The sequence below is a fragment of the Melanerpes formicivorus genome, unplaced genomic scaffold (genome assembly GCF_026170545.1).
Source record: "Melanerpes formicivorus ecotype bairdi unplaced genomic scaffold, bMelFor1.0.p_v2 SCAF_29, whole genome shotgun sequence".
In the NCBI taxonomy this organism is placed as follows: domain Eukaryota; kingdom Metazoa; phylum Chordata; class Aves; order Piciformes; family Picidae; genus Melanerpes; species Melanerpes formicivorus.
The window spans coordinates 2,748,051-2,762,936 of record NW_027142381.1 but is presented as its reverse complement, the minus strand read 5'-3'; the positions used below and the strand labels follow the sequence as shown (position 1 = coordinate 2,762,936).

Sequence of the window (14,886 nt, the reverse complement as noted above, 5' to 3'; positions counted from 1 at the left end):
TAGCAGCTCTGATGAAGACAGTGTCTGGAAAGATTAGCATCATTGTCTCTTCAGCCCTGGGATATGCTGGGCTGCTTCCAGTTTTGTCAGTTTGATGAGGGAACTGCAGTGAAACATGGTGTCAGTGACAGCACAGTTAGCAGGACAGGCACGTGGATGCCCTTCCTCTCTGGCTACACCTTGCTTTCCTGACTCACCAGGTAGGACACAGGCCTGATAAGTATTCCAGGCATCATTTTGTTGTGAAGGTCAAAACCAAGACTATTTGAGTTCTTTCCTTGAGGAAAGCTCAAGTGAGGAAGATTGTTTGGTGAAAGGCACTGGAACTAAGGGAGAGGAGAGGAGAGGAGAGACGAGGAGAGGAGAGGAGAGACGAGGAGAGGAGAGACGAGGAGAGGAGGGACGAGGAGAGGAGAGGAGGGACGAGGAGAGGAGAGGAGGGACGAGGAGAGGAGAGGAGAGACGAGGAGAGGAGAGGAGAGACGAGGAGAGGAGAGGAGAGACGAGGAGAGGAGAGGAGAGACGAGGAGAGGAGAGGAGAGACGAGGAGAGGAGAGGAGAGACGAGGAGAGGAGAGGAGAGACGAGGAGAGGAGAGGAGAGACGAGGAGAGGAGAGGAGAGGAGAGGAGAGGAGAGACGAGGAGAGGAGAGGAGAGGAGAGACGAGGAGAGGAGAGGAGAGACGAGGAGAGGAGAGACGAGGAGAGGAGAGACGAGGAGAGGAGAGGAGAGAGGAGGAGAGGAGAGGAGAGAGGAGGAGAGGAGAGGAGAGAGGAGGAGAGGAGAGGAGAGAGGAGGAGAGGAGAGGAGAGGAGAGGAGAGAGGAGGAGAGGAGAGGAGAGACGAGACGAGACCAGGCTGGAAAAGACCTTTGAGATCATTGAGTCCAACCTATCATCCAACACTGTCAAGGTCAGGTTGGATGAAGCCCTGAGCAACCCCTGCTAGTGGAAGGTGTCCCTGGCTGTGGCAGGAGGGTGGAACTAGATGATTGTTAGCCATTGGAATGTGCTGCCCAGGGAGGTGGTGGAGTCCTCATGCCTGGAGGTGTTCAAGAGGGGATTGGATGTGGCACTTGGTGCCATGGTTTAGTAGTCATGAGGTGTTGGGTGACAGGTTGGACTTGATGAGCTTTGAGGTCTTTTCCACCTTATTGATTCTATGATCTTTGAGGTCCCTTCCAACCCAAACCAATCTATGAACCTGTGAGTCACCCTGCTGGAAGGAGCTCATCAGGCTTTTAAGGTGTTCACATGAGGCTCTGTGGGACTGGGATCCTGTGGGTTGGGAAAGGAAATGGGGCTCTACATCTGTAATTAAAACTCAATAAAAAGAAAACTGAGGGAGCTTACCAGCAGTGGCATTAAGATGAATTGCAGCTATATTGAGTTCAACTTGCTGCTAAAGAAATGTATTAGAATGGCATTAAATCACTGTATTAATATTAAGAGGCTAAGTCTGTATAAACTCAAATCAATCAAAAAGGGGACTGCTGTTGGACTGTGAGTGATAGGTGGAGGTTTTTTTTCTGCAGCTGTTCAAACCTGAAACTTGCCAAGTACCTAAGTACCCAGCCCAGAAATGGAATAAGTTTTTTTCCCTCCTGGATGAAGTGTAGGTTATTCAGTCTGGAAAAGAGAAGGCTCCAAGGAGACCTCATTGTGGCCTTCCAGTACCTGAAGGAGGCCTACAAGAAAGCTGGGGAGGGACCTTTTAGGATGTTGGATGGTGAAAGGATTAGGGAGAATAGAGCAAAACTAGAAATGGGTAGATTCAGATTGGATGTTAGGAGGAAATTCTTCACCAGGAGGGTGGTGAGACACTGGAACAGTTTGCCCAGGGAGGTGGTAGAGCTGAGGGCTCTTTAGCTTGGAGAAGAGGAGACTAAGGGGTGACTTCATTCTTGTTTATCAGTACATAAGGGGTGAATCCCGAGAGACTGGAGCCAGGCTCTGTTGGGTGATGCCCAGTGACAGCACAGGGGGCAGTAGTGGAATCTGAGGCATAGGAAGTCCCATGGAAACAGGAGGAAGAATTATTTCACTGTGAGGGTGACAAACTGGAGCAAGCTGCCCAGAGGGGTTGTGGAGTCTCCCTCTCTGGAGATACTCAAGACCTGCCTGGATGAGTTCCTGTGTGATCCGCTCTAGGTGACCCTGCTCTGGCAAGGGGGTTGGACTGGATGATCTCTCGAGGTCCCTTCCAACCCCTAACATTCTGTGACTCCTTTTCCCCCCTCTCCTCTCCATAACTGCAGTCCCCCTGTGGCAGTGCTGACATCTCTAACCTTCAGCATCTTCTCTCTGACAGGTTGGTGGGACCAAGACAGGAGTTGTGCGCTACGTGGGAGAGACGGACTTTGCCAAAGGAGAGTGGTGTGGTGTGGAGCTGGATGAGCCCCTGGGGAAGAACGATGGGGCAGTGGCTGGGACAAGGTACTGTGTGCTCTCAAACCCAGCCTGGGCATGCAGGACCCTCCTAGGGTGGCTGTGGGCCAAGTGCCATTTGGAGCTGGGAGGAAGAGCCAGGGCTGTGTTTGCTGTTAGGTACTGTGGGTAATTGGGAGGACAGTTTTGAGTCTTTTAGGCTTTGGGATAGCTTTGCAGGGAGATCAATAGAAACCTCATCACTGGAGCACTTTAAAGCAGGCTCAGATAACTTCTGTGAAGAAGTAACCTGAGTGGCTTCAGGAAACAGGAGAGAGTAGGGAGAGGAAAAATACTGAGGGTGGGATTTTGATTTTGCTAGAAATTGATGCTGTGATTGTATTAGCTCTGCTTTCAACCACACCTTCCCAGCTTAAACTTCCTTCTTGCTCTGTTTCTGTGACTTGGGGATGTTCACACCTGAGTTTTATATAGCTCTGTTTCTATAACTCACTTTGTCAGAACTATGGAAGAGAAAGGTTTGATTTCCCCCCCCCCCCAGCTTAATGTTATTTGTTCTGTTCTTTCTGGGACAAATTTTCAGAGGTCTGGAAGAGCAATCAATGGTTGTTGTCTGTCCTTGTACTAATTGTGGAGTGTGACATCTGTCTGCTGATTTGATGTTACCACCTCTGACTCCAAAGGCACCTCCACTGCTTTCTTGTTGAAAGAAGCCCTTGTTAGCATTTTTGAAGCCATGCAGGAACATCTCACAGGCTTGCTGGGAAGCTGTTTCTGTTCATGTGGAAGTTAGGGAAGGAAATGACCCTCAGCCTCAGATCTTGAGCTTGGGGATATTCACCACCTGAGTTTTACACAGCCACAATTTAACCCTGCTTCAGATACATGCCCCTCAAGACAGTCTTCCCCGTGTGTGCCGTGGCCACGAGACTCCTGATGCTGTCCTGACAGAAGGGGTCTGGGCAGAGACCATGTGGGACTGGAGTCTCTCTGCTTTGGTGGTGGTTGCCATCTAGTGAGCATCTTTGGCCTGGCTGCCCAAGCCCAGCACTTGCTGCCGCAGGAGCAGCCTGCTGCCAAAGAGAGCTGAGCCTGGAGAGCTGCCTCTGAGTGGAGGCTGAAGCAACGTGTGTGCAAATGAGCAAGGAAAGGACAGTGTCACCACCTCTGCCACCGCAGGCAGCTCCAGCTGAGTCGGTGGTGAATGGGCTGGATTTGTGCAGGGTCACTCTGATTCTTCTGCAGGCTCAGGAAGGGGCTCCAGGGCTGGATTTGCACCCAAGTTGAAGGGGCAGGGTTTCCTGAGCAGCTTGTGGCTGGCTGGTGGCAAGTCTCCCCTGAGCCTCCTCTCCTCCAGGCTAAGCAACCCCAGCTCCCTCAGCCTCTCCTCACAGGGCTGTGCTCCAAACCCCTCCCCAGATTGTTGCCCTTCTCTGGACACCTTCCAGCAACTCAACATCTTTCCTAAACTGAGATGGGCCTGTGCCATGCTGTTGATCCACCTGTGCCTACTGCAGTTTGAGGAGATGATGCTGAGCAGGGCTTTGGCTGGTTTGCAGGATTTCCTTCCTTGGGTCCCTGTTCTTTGGCTGTGGTTTGGCTGGGTTTCCAACCCAAGGGCCTGTGCTGGCAGCAAGCAGAGAGGGCTGAGGGGCTTGGGGCTGTAAGGTTGTTTTTTCATACATATATGTATATGTATATATATATGTGTGTATATATATATGTGTGTGTGTGTATATATATATATATGTAAAAGATTGCTACAGAAAAAACTGGGCTTGAGCAGATGTTTGAAAGTGAATCACTTTCCCATCTGGCTGGAGGTCAGGCCGTTCTCCGGCCTCCCAAGCACAAAAAAGTCTCCCTGTGACACAGCCTTGTGGCTGCCAGCACTTGAAAAGGGAACTGGGAAAGCAGCTGCTTACATCTGGAGAGAGGGGACTTGTGCTAGCCAAGCTGGATTTGTCAGTTACTCATTAGGACCTGGGGTTTATGGTAACACAGGACAGGTGGTTATATGGCCCAGTCTTCAGCTCCAGCCTTGCTATGAAGCCAGTGAGAAAGAACTCAAGGGAGAGAGTCTTCTGTGTTGGCTGCTCCCTCGAGACAAGGGGATGAGCTGTTTTGACTTGCTGCAGTGCAGCTGGCCAGCAACAGCTAAACCCTGGCCTGAGCCGCTTGGCCCAAGCTCTGAAGGGCTTTCCAAGGTTTGACACTGGGGGGCTTGGCTCATTTGTGTTCTGAAAGAGGGCTCTGGAGAGACATAATCATTGGGCTCACTGCAGTTGTGGAAGAGAGCTTGCACTGTAATTAACTGATCCTCCCTTTTTCATTCTTGCTTCTTTCAGTTTGTTGGGTTGATTTTTAATGCCTGGGAACCACTTCCTCTGCCAGCCAGAGGAGGTGGCACACACTGGAATTTGCTGTCATGGTATTTTTAGCTTCAAAGTTAGCAGCTACCATTTTCCCCTTCTGTTTTGGAGGAAAGATTTTTACCCTGCAGAACATTTCTACAGAGCTGTGTGATTCAGAGCTCTTTATTTGACACACCTCCCTGTGTGACTTCCTTGCAAAGCAGGGCAGAGGACGTGTGCAGGTTTGGTGGGCAGGAGTGTGTGTGCCCTCACTGTGTTTGTGTGTCAGGATCTTTGTGCTCTCCAGGCTACCAGATGGGGCTCCCCTGGCCTCTCACCAGAGCATGCAGCAGCCAGGGCCTGGCAATTACCTCGGGTTTCCCTGCTCAGGCACCACCAGTGGAAACACAGATTGCCATGACTCTGAGGCAGTCCCAGGCAGAAAGGGACCTGGGGATGCTGGTTGACAGCTGGCTGAACATGAGCCAGCAGTGTGCCCAGGTGGCTAAGAAGGTCACTGGCATCCTGGCCTGCATCAGAAATAGTGTGGCCAGCAGGAGCAGGGAGGTCATTCTGCCCCTAACCCTGTACTGGTTAGGCCACACCTTGAGTGGAGTCACCATCCCTGGAGGTGTTCAGAAAGGGATTGGATGTGGCACTGGGTGCCATGGTTTAGTTAATCATGGGGTGTTGGGTGACAGGTTGGACTTGATGATCTCTGAGGTTTTTTCCAACCTTATTGATTCCATGAGCAGCAGGAGAGGAGGATAATCTAACCACTCACAGCCCAGCTAACAATGTCACAGCAAAGTACCAAGGGATGGGCTGAGGGCTGGGGTTGCGGATTGCTTAGCAATGCCATCCTCCAAGGCTTGGGTGAGGTGGGTGCTCTACCACTCCTGACTTGGCCCATCTCCTGTGCTGCAGGTATTTCCAGTGCCCCCCCAAGTTTGGCCTCTTTGCTCCCATCCACAAGGTGATCCGGATCGGCTTCCCCTCCACCAGCCCTGCCAAGGCCAAGAAGAGCAAGCGGATGGCCATGGGAGTGTCTGCCTTAACCCACAGCCCCAGCAGCTCCTCCATCAGCTCTGTCAGCTCGGTGGCATCGTCTGTGGGGGGCAGGCCCAGCCGCAGCGGGCTGGTAAGTGACTGCCCATGGGCTGCGCAGCCTCAGCCTGCGTCTGCTGTGAGCCAGCTCTGCCGAGTGGCAAGGCTGGGGTTTTGTTTCAGCAGCTGCTCTGGGCACTTGCTCCTTCACTCTCAATGAGATCAGGGGAGATAAGTGGGGTAGTGCTGCCCACCTTGCAAACAGGGTCCTGTCCGTGGACACAAGAGTCAGACACAGAGCAGTTGTGACCATTGAAGAGCCTCAGCTGCTGTTTGCAATGGGGCAAACCTCAGCTCTGCCGTCAAGAGCAGGTTTTGTGCAGGATCCCTGCAGAAGATGCCTTTGCTCCTTGTCCTTTGTGGTTGTGTAACAGTGTGCTGCTGTGTGGAACAGCCAGCCCAAAGCTCTCCAATGACTGTGCTTCACTGTGGAGGGTGACACTGTCCTGGGTCACATGCCTTGTGCCTTGGCAGGTGCTCAAGAAGGCAGACAGTAGAGCTGGCAGCAATGTTATGAAAAGCTCTGACTCTGTTCTAGTGTGTGCTGCAGAGCATCTGCAGTCATCTGGGCTTGGGATGAGGGTGCAGTACCTGAGAGTGGATCAAAATAGTCCATACTTGTGTCCAGTTGAGATCAGTTCTTCCAGCTGAGCTCACTATTTGAGTCTGCACCAGAACAGCTCATCAGTAAAATGCATGCAAGAGGGCAGATGATGCAATACATGATAATCTTCCTGACCTAGTTCCCACCCTGCATCCTGTCCTTTGGGAAATGGTCCTTTCATTGCAGTGCAGAAGAGCTATTGAGCTTATGAGCAGTGTCCAGATGTTTTGCAGACTGGCTAACCCCACCTGTAGGATCCAGAGCTGGAACTGCAGCTGTGTACAGCCTGATAAATAATTTGTAGGTGGGCTGAATCCCAGATTTCACAGGGGACTTCAAGCTGTCCTTGACTGGGAAGGACAGAGCTTGACCCTTGCCTCCTTTATTTTAACTCTCTTTCCAGCTGACAGAGACCTCCTCTCGATATGCCCGAAAAATCTCCGGCACCACAGCTCTCCAGGAGGCCCTGAAGGAGAAGCAGCAGCACATTGAACAGCTGCTGGCAGAGCGTGACCTGGAGCGGGCTGAGGTTGCCAAGGCCACCAGCCACATCTGCGAGGTGGAGAAAGAGATTGCCATCCTGAAGGCTCAGCACGAGCAGGTAGGAGATGATGTGGCTGCACCACTAGCACTCGAATACCTGGCGTCCTCTGGGAGTTGGGGATCTTGACATTACCCCTGCACAACTTCCTGATGTGAAACCTTCAGGCTTTGGGTTCCACAATCATGGATTGGTTTTCAAGGCACCAGAGCTGAAAACAACTTATGGGACACACTTGTCCCAGAGGGGGATAAGAATCCTGGGGCAGGAATTGGCAGGGCTCATTGATAGGGCTTTAAACTAGATTTGAAGGGGGAAGGGGTTAATAGTCTCCTGCTGGCCGGTGACAAACAGATGGGCAGCTCACCAGCAATAGAGAGAAGGAGAGCTGGTAAGGGCTCTCAACTTGCTGCCCTGAGGCAAGCCACGAATGATCCACCAGGACACTCTGTGGAAACCGAGGGGAATTGGCACAAGAGGAGGCCAGAGCCAGCCCAGCTGAAGTGCTTCTATGCGAATGCGCGCAGCTTGGGCAACAAACAGGATGAGTTAAGGGCCACGGTGCTGCTGGGACGCCACGACATAGTGGCTGTTACTGACACTTGGTGGGATGAATCCCATGACTGGAATGTAGGGATAGATGGGTATAAACTCTTTAGGAAGGATAGGCAGGGAAGGAGAGGAGGAGGTGTTGCCCTCTATGTCAATAGCCAGTTGGAATCAGTGGAGCTCCAACTGGGGAGGGATGATGAGCTAGTTGAGAGTGTATGGGTTAAAATTAAAGGCAGGACAGGGGAAGGAGATATTACTGTGGGGGTCTCCTACAGGCCACCTGACCTGGCCTCTGGGTTTCTGCCTTTTATGCTGAGCTAGTTTCCAGCACGGTGAGCTAAGCTGAGGCTCTTTATCCACTCCTGCCAGTGTCACATGTGTGCTCCCTGCCCCAAGCCAGGAGCAGAAAAAGGGCTGTGCTAGGACAAAGGACTGCAGAGAGTTTGTGTCTGGTAGATCAATACACTTGGAAGCTGAAATGCAAGTGGAGGGCAAACCTGTTCCCCTTGGCCACCCGATCTGGCCTTGGCTGGGACTGCATTGCAGTGGTTTTTCATGCTGTCAGGCACTGCTGGGAGCCATCAGCTCAGTTCATATGTCCCCACTTTCCTGCCAGGGAGGATCTTTTAGCACTTTAGATCTTTCACTCTGTAGGAAAACCAGGCTGATCATATTAGCTTTTGCACAGATGATATTTCACGCAGTTCAGTGCTTAAATGATCAATATGTGGCTCTTCAGTGACTGCTGTTGCCCTAAATTCCCTTCTCATGTTTAGAAACCCCAGACAGCTGTTAAGGGAGCAGGGCATGGCACTGTATGACTGTGAGGTGTGCCCCACCACCCCAGCCTGTCAGAGATGCAGGGCAGACTGGCAGATCAGCTGCAAGCTGACATCTTCCTTGTGTGTAGCATTTCCCAGCAATTCCCAGCAACCAATGAATGAACTGAAATGTCTCTCTTGCTTCATGGCCAGGGCTGAATTGCAGCCCTGGTACCTTCAGAGGAGATTTTCAAAACTCTTCAGACTTCAAGTTCTTCACTTCATTTCACTTCAAGTTCTGGATGTGAGGAGGAGGTTCTTCACCATGAGAGAGGTGAAACCCTGGAATGGGTTGTCCAGGGAGGTGGTCGAGGCCCTGTCCCTGGAGGTGTTTAAGCCCAGGCTGGATGAGGCTCTGGCCAGCCTGATCTAGTGTGGGGTGTTCCTGCCCATGGCAGGGGGGTTGGAACTAGATGATCCTTGTGGTCCCTTCCAACCCTGAATGATACTATGATACTTTTACTCAGAGCAGGATTCTCCAGCAGGCTCAAGCCAGAGAGGCACTCGAGCATGGGTCAAATCTGCAGCTGCTGCAGGTGGAGCAGTTTTCATCTTTTTGATACCTATATGCTGGATTCATTGGAAAATCTACCTTCTTGCCATCAAACCCTTTTCTTCTCTTGCTCTCATCCTTTATGTGCCTCAAACATGGTTAACCTTCCTGGCTTGGGCTCTTTTCTCCCTGCAGTATGTCACAGAGGCAGAAGGCAATCTCCAGCGGGCACGAGCACTGGTGGATGGGATGCAGAAGGAGAAGATTGAACTGTTGAACCAGCTGGAGGAGGAGAAGAGGTAAAGCAGGAGGGGATGGGTGTGGGGGAGATGAGTCTCTTACCTGAGAACGTTGTTGCTTGGATCTAGGAAGAAAGTGACCGAGGAAGTCATCTTGGATATCTTCCAGTACTTGAGCTATGCCTTGCATCACTCTTCTGCCTGCCACTGTTGCCTGCCTGCATGAAGAGTCCTGGTTAGGACTCTTAAGTGCTGGCACTTCTGTGATGACCCTGCCAGGCTACTTGCATGACCAAGAGCATTTGGCCACAGCAAGTGTTGCACTGACAATGCAATGGTAGCCAACAGTTGACCTCCCACAGCTAGCAGAAGGACAAACAGTCTTGGTCTCTGCTGGGCAGTGCAGTGATTGAGGGTTTTCTCTTCCCTGTCATTCAGTTCCCAGTACAAAGCAGGGAGAAGCAGCATTTTTTTGCCTGAAGGAACAAAGGGTAATGTCACTCTGAGGTGGGATATTGTGATCGAGCTCATCTGGGCCACTGTGTGAGGTGGAATTAGTCAGTGAAGGTGGAATTCACTCCTGCAAAGGTGTGGCCAGTGCCTTCAGATGTTGCCCAGAGAGGTGCCCCATCCCTGGAGATTTCAGAGTGAGGCTCAAGAGGGCTCTGGGCAGCCTGATCTAGTTGAGGATGTCCCTGCTGACTGCAGAGGGGTTTGGGCTGGGTGACTTTTGGAGGTCCCTTCCAGCCCAGCCCATTGTATGATTCTTGGCTAAGGATGCAGTATAAAATAACAGAGCTGTGCAGCTTGGGCCATCCCAGACCCCTCCCCCAGATTTCTGTACAACCTGGCTTGGCCAAAGATGACTCCTCTGTGATGTGCTGATCCTAAGGACATTCCTTCAGAGGAAGGGCAGCCAGGCTGGGTACAGCCTCACTGCAATGCAATTCATCATCTCCCCACACCCTGGAGGCCCTGTCCCTGTATGTATGATGATGAATCCATTTCCTCTCTGGATAAGAATGAAGCTCTGCTTGTCATTCTGGGAGTCCAATTGCTCCATATAGATAATTAAACTCTTCAGTGGGAATAGAAAGACATTTCTGAGTATCAAGTAAGTGAAACCAGTTTTGATTTCGATGGGATGATGCCCCTTCTGAGGACGAATTGTTCTTCCACGCACAAGTCTCCTCATTCTCCTGGTGGGCAGCTCCCTTTCCCAGCTCCAGGAGGCCCTTTAGCCCAAGACAGCCAAGTTCTTTCCTAAATATCAACAGATGCCTCCTCTAATTAGAGGAGGTTTAGACAAAGCAGCTTGTTTCTGAAGCTAGATGTGTATACCCACAGCTATTTTTATCTGTAACCGAATCAGAGCCTTTGCATCTGGCTACCAGCTCAGCATCCTTGTTACTGCCTTTTGTAAATCAGTGAAGAGAACAAAAGAGGACTGAGTTTAGCAGAAAATTGAGTTATTTTGTATTGTTAGTGGATTTGCTCTTCAGACTTTGCATGCAGCCCCTAGGCTTGCCTGCATGTCAGCCTCGAGGAGAGGCTGAGGGAGCTGGGGTTGTTTAGCCTGGAGAAGAGGCTCAGGGGAGACCTTATTGCTGTCTACAACTATCTGAAAAGTGGTTGTAGCCAGGAAGGGGTTGGTCTCTTCTCCCAGGCAACCAGCACCAGAACAAGAGGACACAGTCTCAAGCTGCACCAGGGGAGGTTTAGACTGGAGGTGAGGAGAAAGTTCTTCCCAGAGAGAGTAATTGGCCATTGGAATGTGCTGCCCAGGGAGTGTGGAGGGGTGGAGGGATGGAGTCACCGTCCCTGGAGGTCTTCAGGAGGGAATTGGATGTGGCACTTGGTGCCATGGTTTAGTAGTCATGAGTGTTGGGTGACAGGCTGGACTTGATGATCTTTGAGGTCTTTTCCAACCTTATTGATTCTATGATTCTATTCTATGTGGTGCTGTGTGCATTTCCCTGCAAGCTGTGCTGAAGGTTCTTCTGCCCAGGTCACTCCCCATTTCCATGCTGTGCAAACACTGAGCATTGCTCCCCCTCTGCCAGGGAGACAGAGGCTCTAATCCCCTTGGGGTATTTTGCATGGGCCCTGTGCATTTGGCACAGGAATTGCCTGGTGCTTGGCTGCAGGATGTCGAGGTGTAAGGAAACCAGGGAAACCTGGTTGTGGTTTTCATGTCTTCAGGATCTCAGTGTCAGTGAACAGTAGCTGAGCAGTGGTGCAGCAGAAATAGGATGTCTCTGAGCAGGTACCTTGCAAGGCAGTAAATGTTTGCTCTGTGGAAAACTTAGTATTAGCTATCTTGCTCCATGAGTATTGCTGTTGAGCTTCTGCTGAGCTGTTGGTATCCAGAGGCTGTCTCTATCCTGGTTGCTCAGGGGAGGCCCATGTGCAGTGACTGCTTAGAAAATGGGATGCTGCTTGCTGTTGCTGATTACTCTTTGGATCTTTTTCCACTCCCCAGGAAAGTGGAGGACCTGCAGTTCCGTGTGGAGGAAGAATCCATCACAAAGGGGGATCTGGAGGTAATTCCTCACCAAAATGTGGGGTCAAAACCTGGGACTGCATGTGGGGCCTCTCTTGTGTAACTGCTGCCACCTTTTGCTCAACCCTAAATAGTACTTTGCCTTTATTGGTGGCTTTGGACCTGCTGTGAACTCTGTGGTATAAACTGTGAAGATTGTTCTTTGGTGTCTCGCCCAGTGACTAATATTGCTGGGAGCTGCCTAGAATTAATCCCACTCAGCCAGCCTGGCTTTGAATGTCTCCATGAGTTGCCAAGCCACATTAAAATCTGCCTGGATCTGAATGCATCTCAACATAGGTTTTTGCACTCCAACAATGAACTGACTGCTCACTCCCTGTCCCTGCAGTGGCCTGCTTTAGCAGCTAATGGGCATGCACAACCTCCCAGTTGGAGGCTGTTCCATTCCCGCTGGAAGGCTGGGTATTGTTTGACCTGCAGTACCCTCTTGTGGAGTCCTCTGCATATGAGTGAGGGACTTGACACCAGGATACCCTTCCATTTGGAAGGGCTGTTGCTCAGCAGGGCTGTTGCAGTAAATATTGAGGAAGCTGGAAGTGGTGTTGGGAACTTGCCCTTGGCTGAGAGGCTTTTCTGGGGGGATGGTTAAAAAAGGAAAGGATTGTATTTTTGTGTGCAGCAAGGCTCTGCTCTCCATGTGTAAATCAAGCCTTTCTTTTGTCTTTAGCTAGAGTACTAGCTTAGTAACAGCCAGACACATCAAGGGACCTACTCCTGGGCTTCATTGTCTGTCATAGCACTAAAAGCCCAGGAAAAGGGGAAAACTAGGCAATGGAGTATGTTGCTATGGCTGTGACTCCCTTGGCATAATCCTCTCCTCTTTATCCAGAAGCTGAAGCAGAGCAATGTGTTTGACAGGGTGTAAACCAGTGATGCACTGAGACACCTTTGCTAAGGGACAGCCAGTGCAGTTTCTGCCTGGTGTGTGGGTGTAAAATCAGGTTTCTCTTGATTCCTGAGCTTAGGTGATAGGTTTCCCCCAGTGCCTTAGAAATGGGTGGTTGATCCATCCTTCATTCCCTGTGAGAGCAGTAAATTGTCCCTGTGTAAGCTTCCAGTGGCTGTGTAATGATGGGAATGGCACCAGGGCTAGCTGCCAGCTATAATTAGATTGAATTAGATAGTTAAAGCCACCACATTTGAGAAGGTGGTGAGCTGCTCTGACAGAAGTGCTGCAATGCCTGCAGGTCTCAAACTGAGGATAGAGCTGATTTTCATGTGGGCTGGGAAGGAGTTGCTTTGCAATGAGGATGTGGCCAGGCTTCATGTAGGCTGCCAGGGCCTGTCTCCACTTCCATCTGTACAGGAGAACAACTAACTACTTAGGGAAGAGTCATGGAGCAGCTTGGTTCCCTGCAATATCAGCTCCAACACCAGTGACAGCACAGACACTGTCAGAGGGCTTTGCTGGGGACAGTTTTTCCCCTCCTGTCCACTCTAATTGGGGTGCTCAGACTGAAGGTTTGAGCCACTGGAGTTAATTCTCACCTGCCTGCTTTGTGGTGGAGACAGTCAGAATTTCCAGAGGCAAGTCATTCACTTAAAAAAGCTCTCTGATTGGAAATCAGAGGGCTGAGTGCTCCATCATGCTGCAGTGTGTTTGTTTCCTGGGAAATGCTTGTCCCTGATACTCTTCCCAAAGCCAACCAGTGGCTGCCAGCACAGCCCTTTGCATTCCAAGCTAGAGCTCAACTAACCACCCGAATAGAATAGAATAGAATAGAATAGAATAGAATAGAATAGAATAGAATAGAATAGAATAGAATAGAATAGAATAGAATAGAATTAACCAGGTTGGAAGAGACCTTTCAGATCATCGTGTCCAACCCATCATCCAACGCTGTCTAATCAACTAAACCATACCAAAGGCAAAGCCCTGTGGCAGTTGTCTCCCCTCCTCTGGTCCTGTAGCACTCTTACCCCAACACCTCTCTGCTGAGTACTCAGAGCAAAACATTTATCTTGTACTCAACTAGTTACAGACATGATGGTAAGAAAAGTTCCTCTCCTCTGTGGTCTCTGGATGTAGGGTTTCTGCTGAAGGCTAGGGTAAGTCCCATGATATTTATAGTATCATAGTATCATTCAGGGTTGGAAGGGACCACAAGGATCATCTAGTTCCAACTCCCCTGCCATGGGCAGGGACACCCCACACTAGATCAGGCTGGCCAGAGCCTCATCCAGCCTGGTCTTAAACACCTCCAGGGATGGGGCCTCGACCACCTCCCTGGACAACCCATTCCAGGGCTTCACCACTCTCATGGTGAAGAATTTCCTCCTCACCTCCAGCCTGAATCTCCCCACCTCCAGCTTCATTCCATTCCCCCTAGTCCTATCACTACCTGAGATCCTGAGAAGTCCTTCCCCAGCCTTCCTGTAGGCCCTCTTCAGATACTGGAAGGCCACAATTAGGTCACCTTGGAACCTTCTCCTCTCCAGACTGAACAGCCCCAACTCTTTCAGTCTGTCCTCATAGGAGAGGTGCTCCAGCCCTCTGCTCATCCTTGTGGCCCTTCTCTGGACACCTTCCAGCACCTCCAGATCCCTCTTGTAATAGGGGCTCCAGAACTTTCTTACATCATGTAGGTTCTGGAACAAGCTGGGACTCTCAGGTGGTGGGTGTGTATGTGCAGGCAACCTCTCTAGACTCTCTTTGACCAAAGAAATCAATGTGTCTGAAGCCTCCAGATAGATGAAGCTGTGGATTTAGCCTTGCAATGTGGTTGTGAATTCAAGCTGTCCTTGATCCTGGTTGCCAATACTTGATGCTACAGTGCTTTGGAAGGGGGAAAGCAATTGCAGGACAACAAAACCTTTTAAGAAAGGCTTTCCATGAGGGAAGGCTGTGTTGTTCTAGGAAACACTAACCTCTTCAAGGCCTTACCTGGTGGATCCCCACCTCATCCCTTGAATACCAGTGGGAAGTGTGTTTGTAGTTTGTGAATAATAATTTAAGGCTAAGAGCAAGAGGTAAGTCTGAACTTCAGAGCTGAACTTCTTCCAAGTGCAGGAAAGCTTTGGATTTGAGGCTCTGAGTAGCACTGGCTAGGCAAAGCAGTTTGCATGAAGCAAGGAATAACACAAGGCCTGATGCAAATCTGGAGTGAAGCTGTATCTAAGGGCTGCAAACCAGTTGATCTTTCTTCCCTGATTATTTTCCTCCTCTAGCTCCATGTGTTTTTCCAGACTTGGAAAATAGCAGGATTGGTAGATACTGAGCAAGCT

The 14,886-nt window shown here is 50.5% G+C and overlaps 1 protein-coding gene across 8 annotated transcripts in view; it reads left to right on the top strand.

The window, feature by feature from the left end:
• Nucleotides 1-14,886, top strand: part of CLIP2 (CAP-Gly domain containing linker protein 2) — a 112,962-nt gene that overhangs the window by 77,498 nt on the left and 20,578 nt on the right. For all 8 annotated transcript variants that reach the window (XM_068154468.1, XM_068154466.1, XM_068154471.1 and 5 more), the window contains exons 4-8: nt 2,311-2,435; nt 5,669-5,882; nt 6,856-7,053; nt 9,055-9,158; nt 11,581-11,641. In XM_068154468.1, the coding sequence (XP_068010569.1) occupies nt 2,311-2,435; nt 5,669-5,882; nt 6,856-7,053; nt 9,055-9,158; nt 11,581-11,641 (702 nt within the window). The remainder of the gene's footprint in view (nt 1-2,310; nt 2,436-5,668; nt 5,883-6,855; nt 7,054-9,054; nt 9,159-11,580; nt 11,642-14,886) is intronic.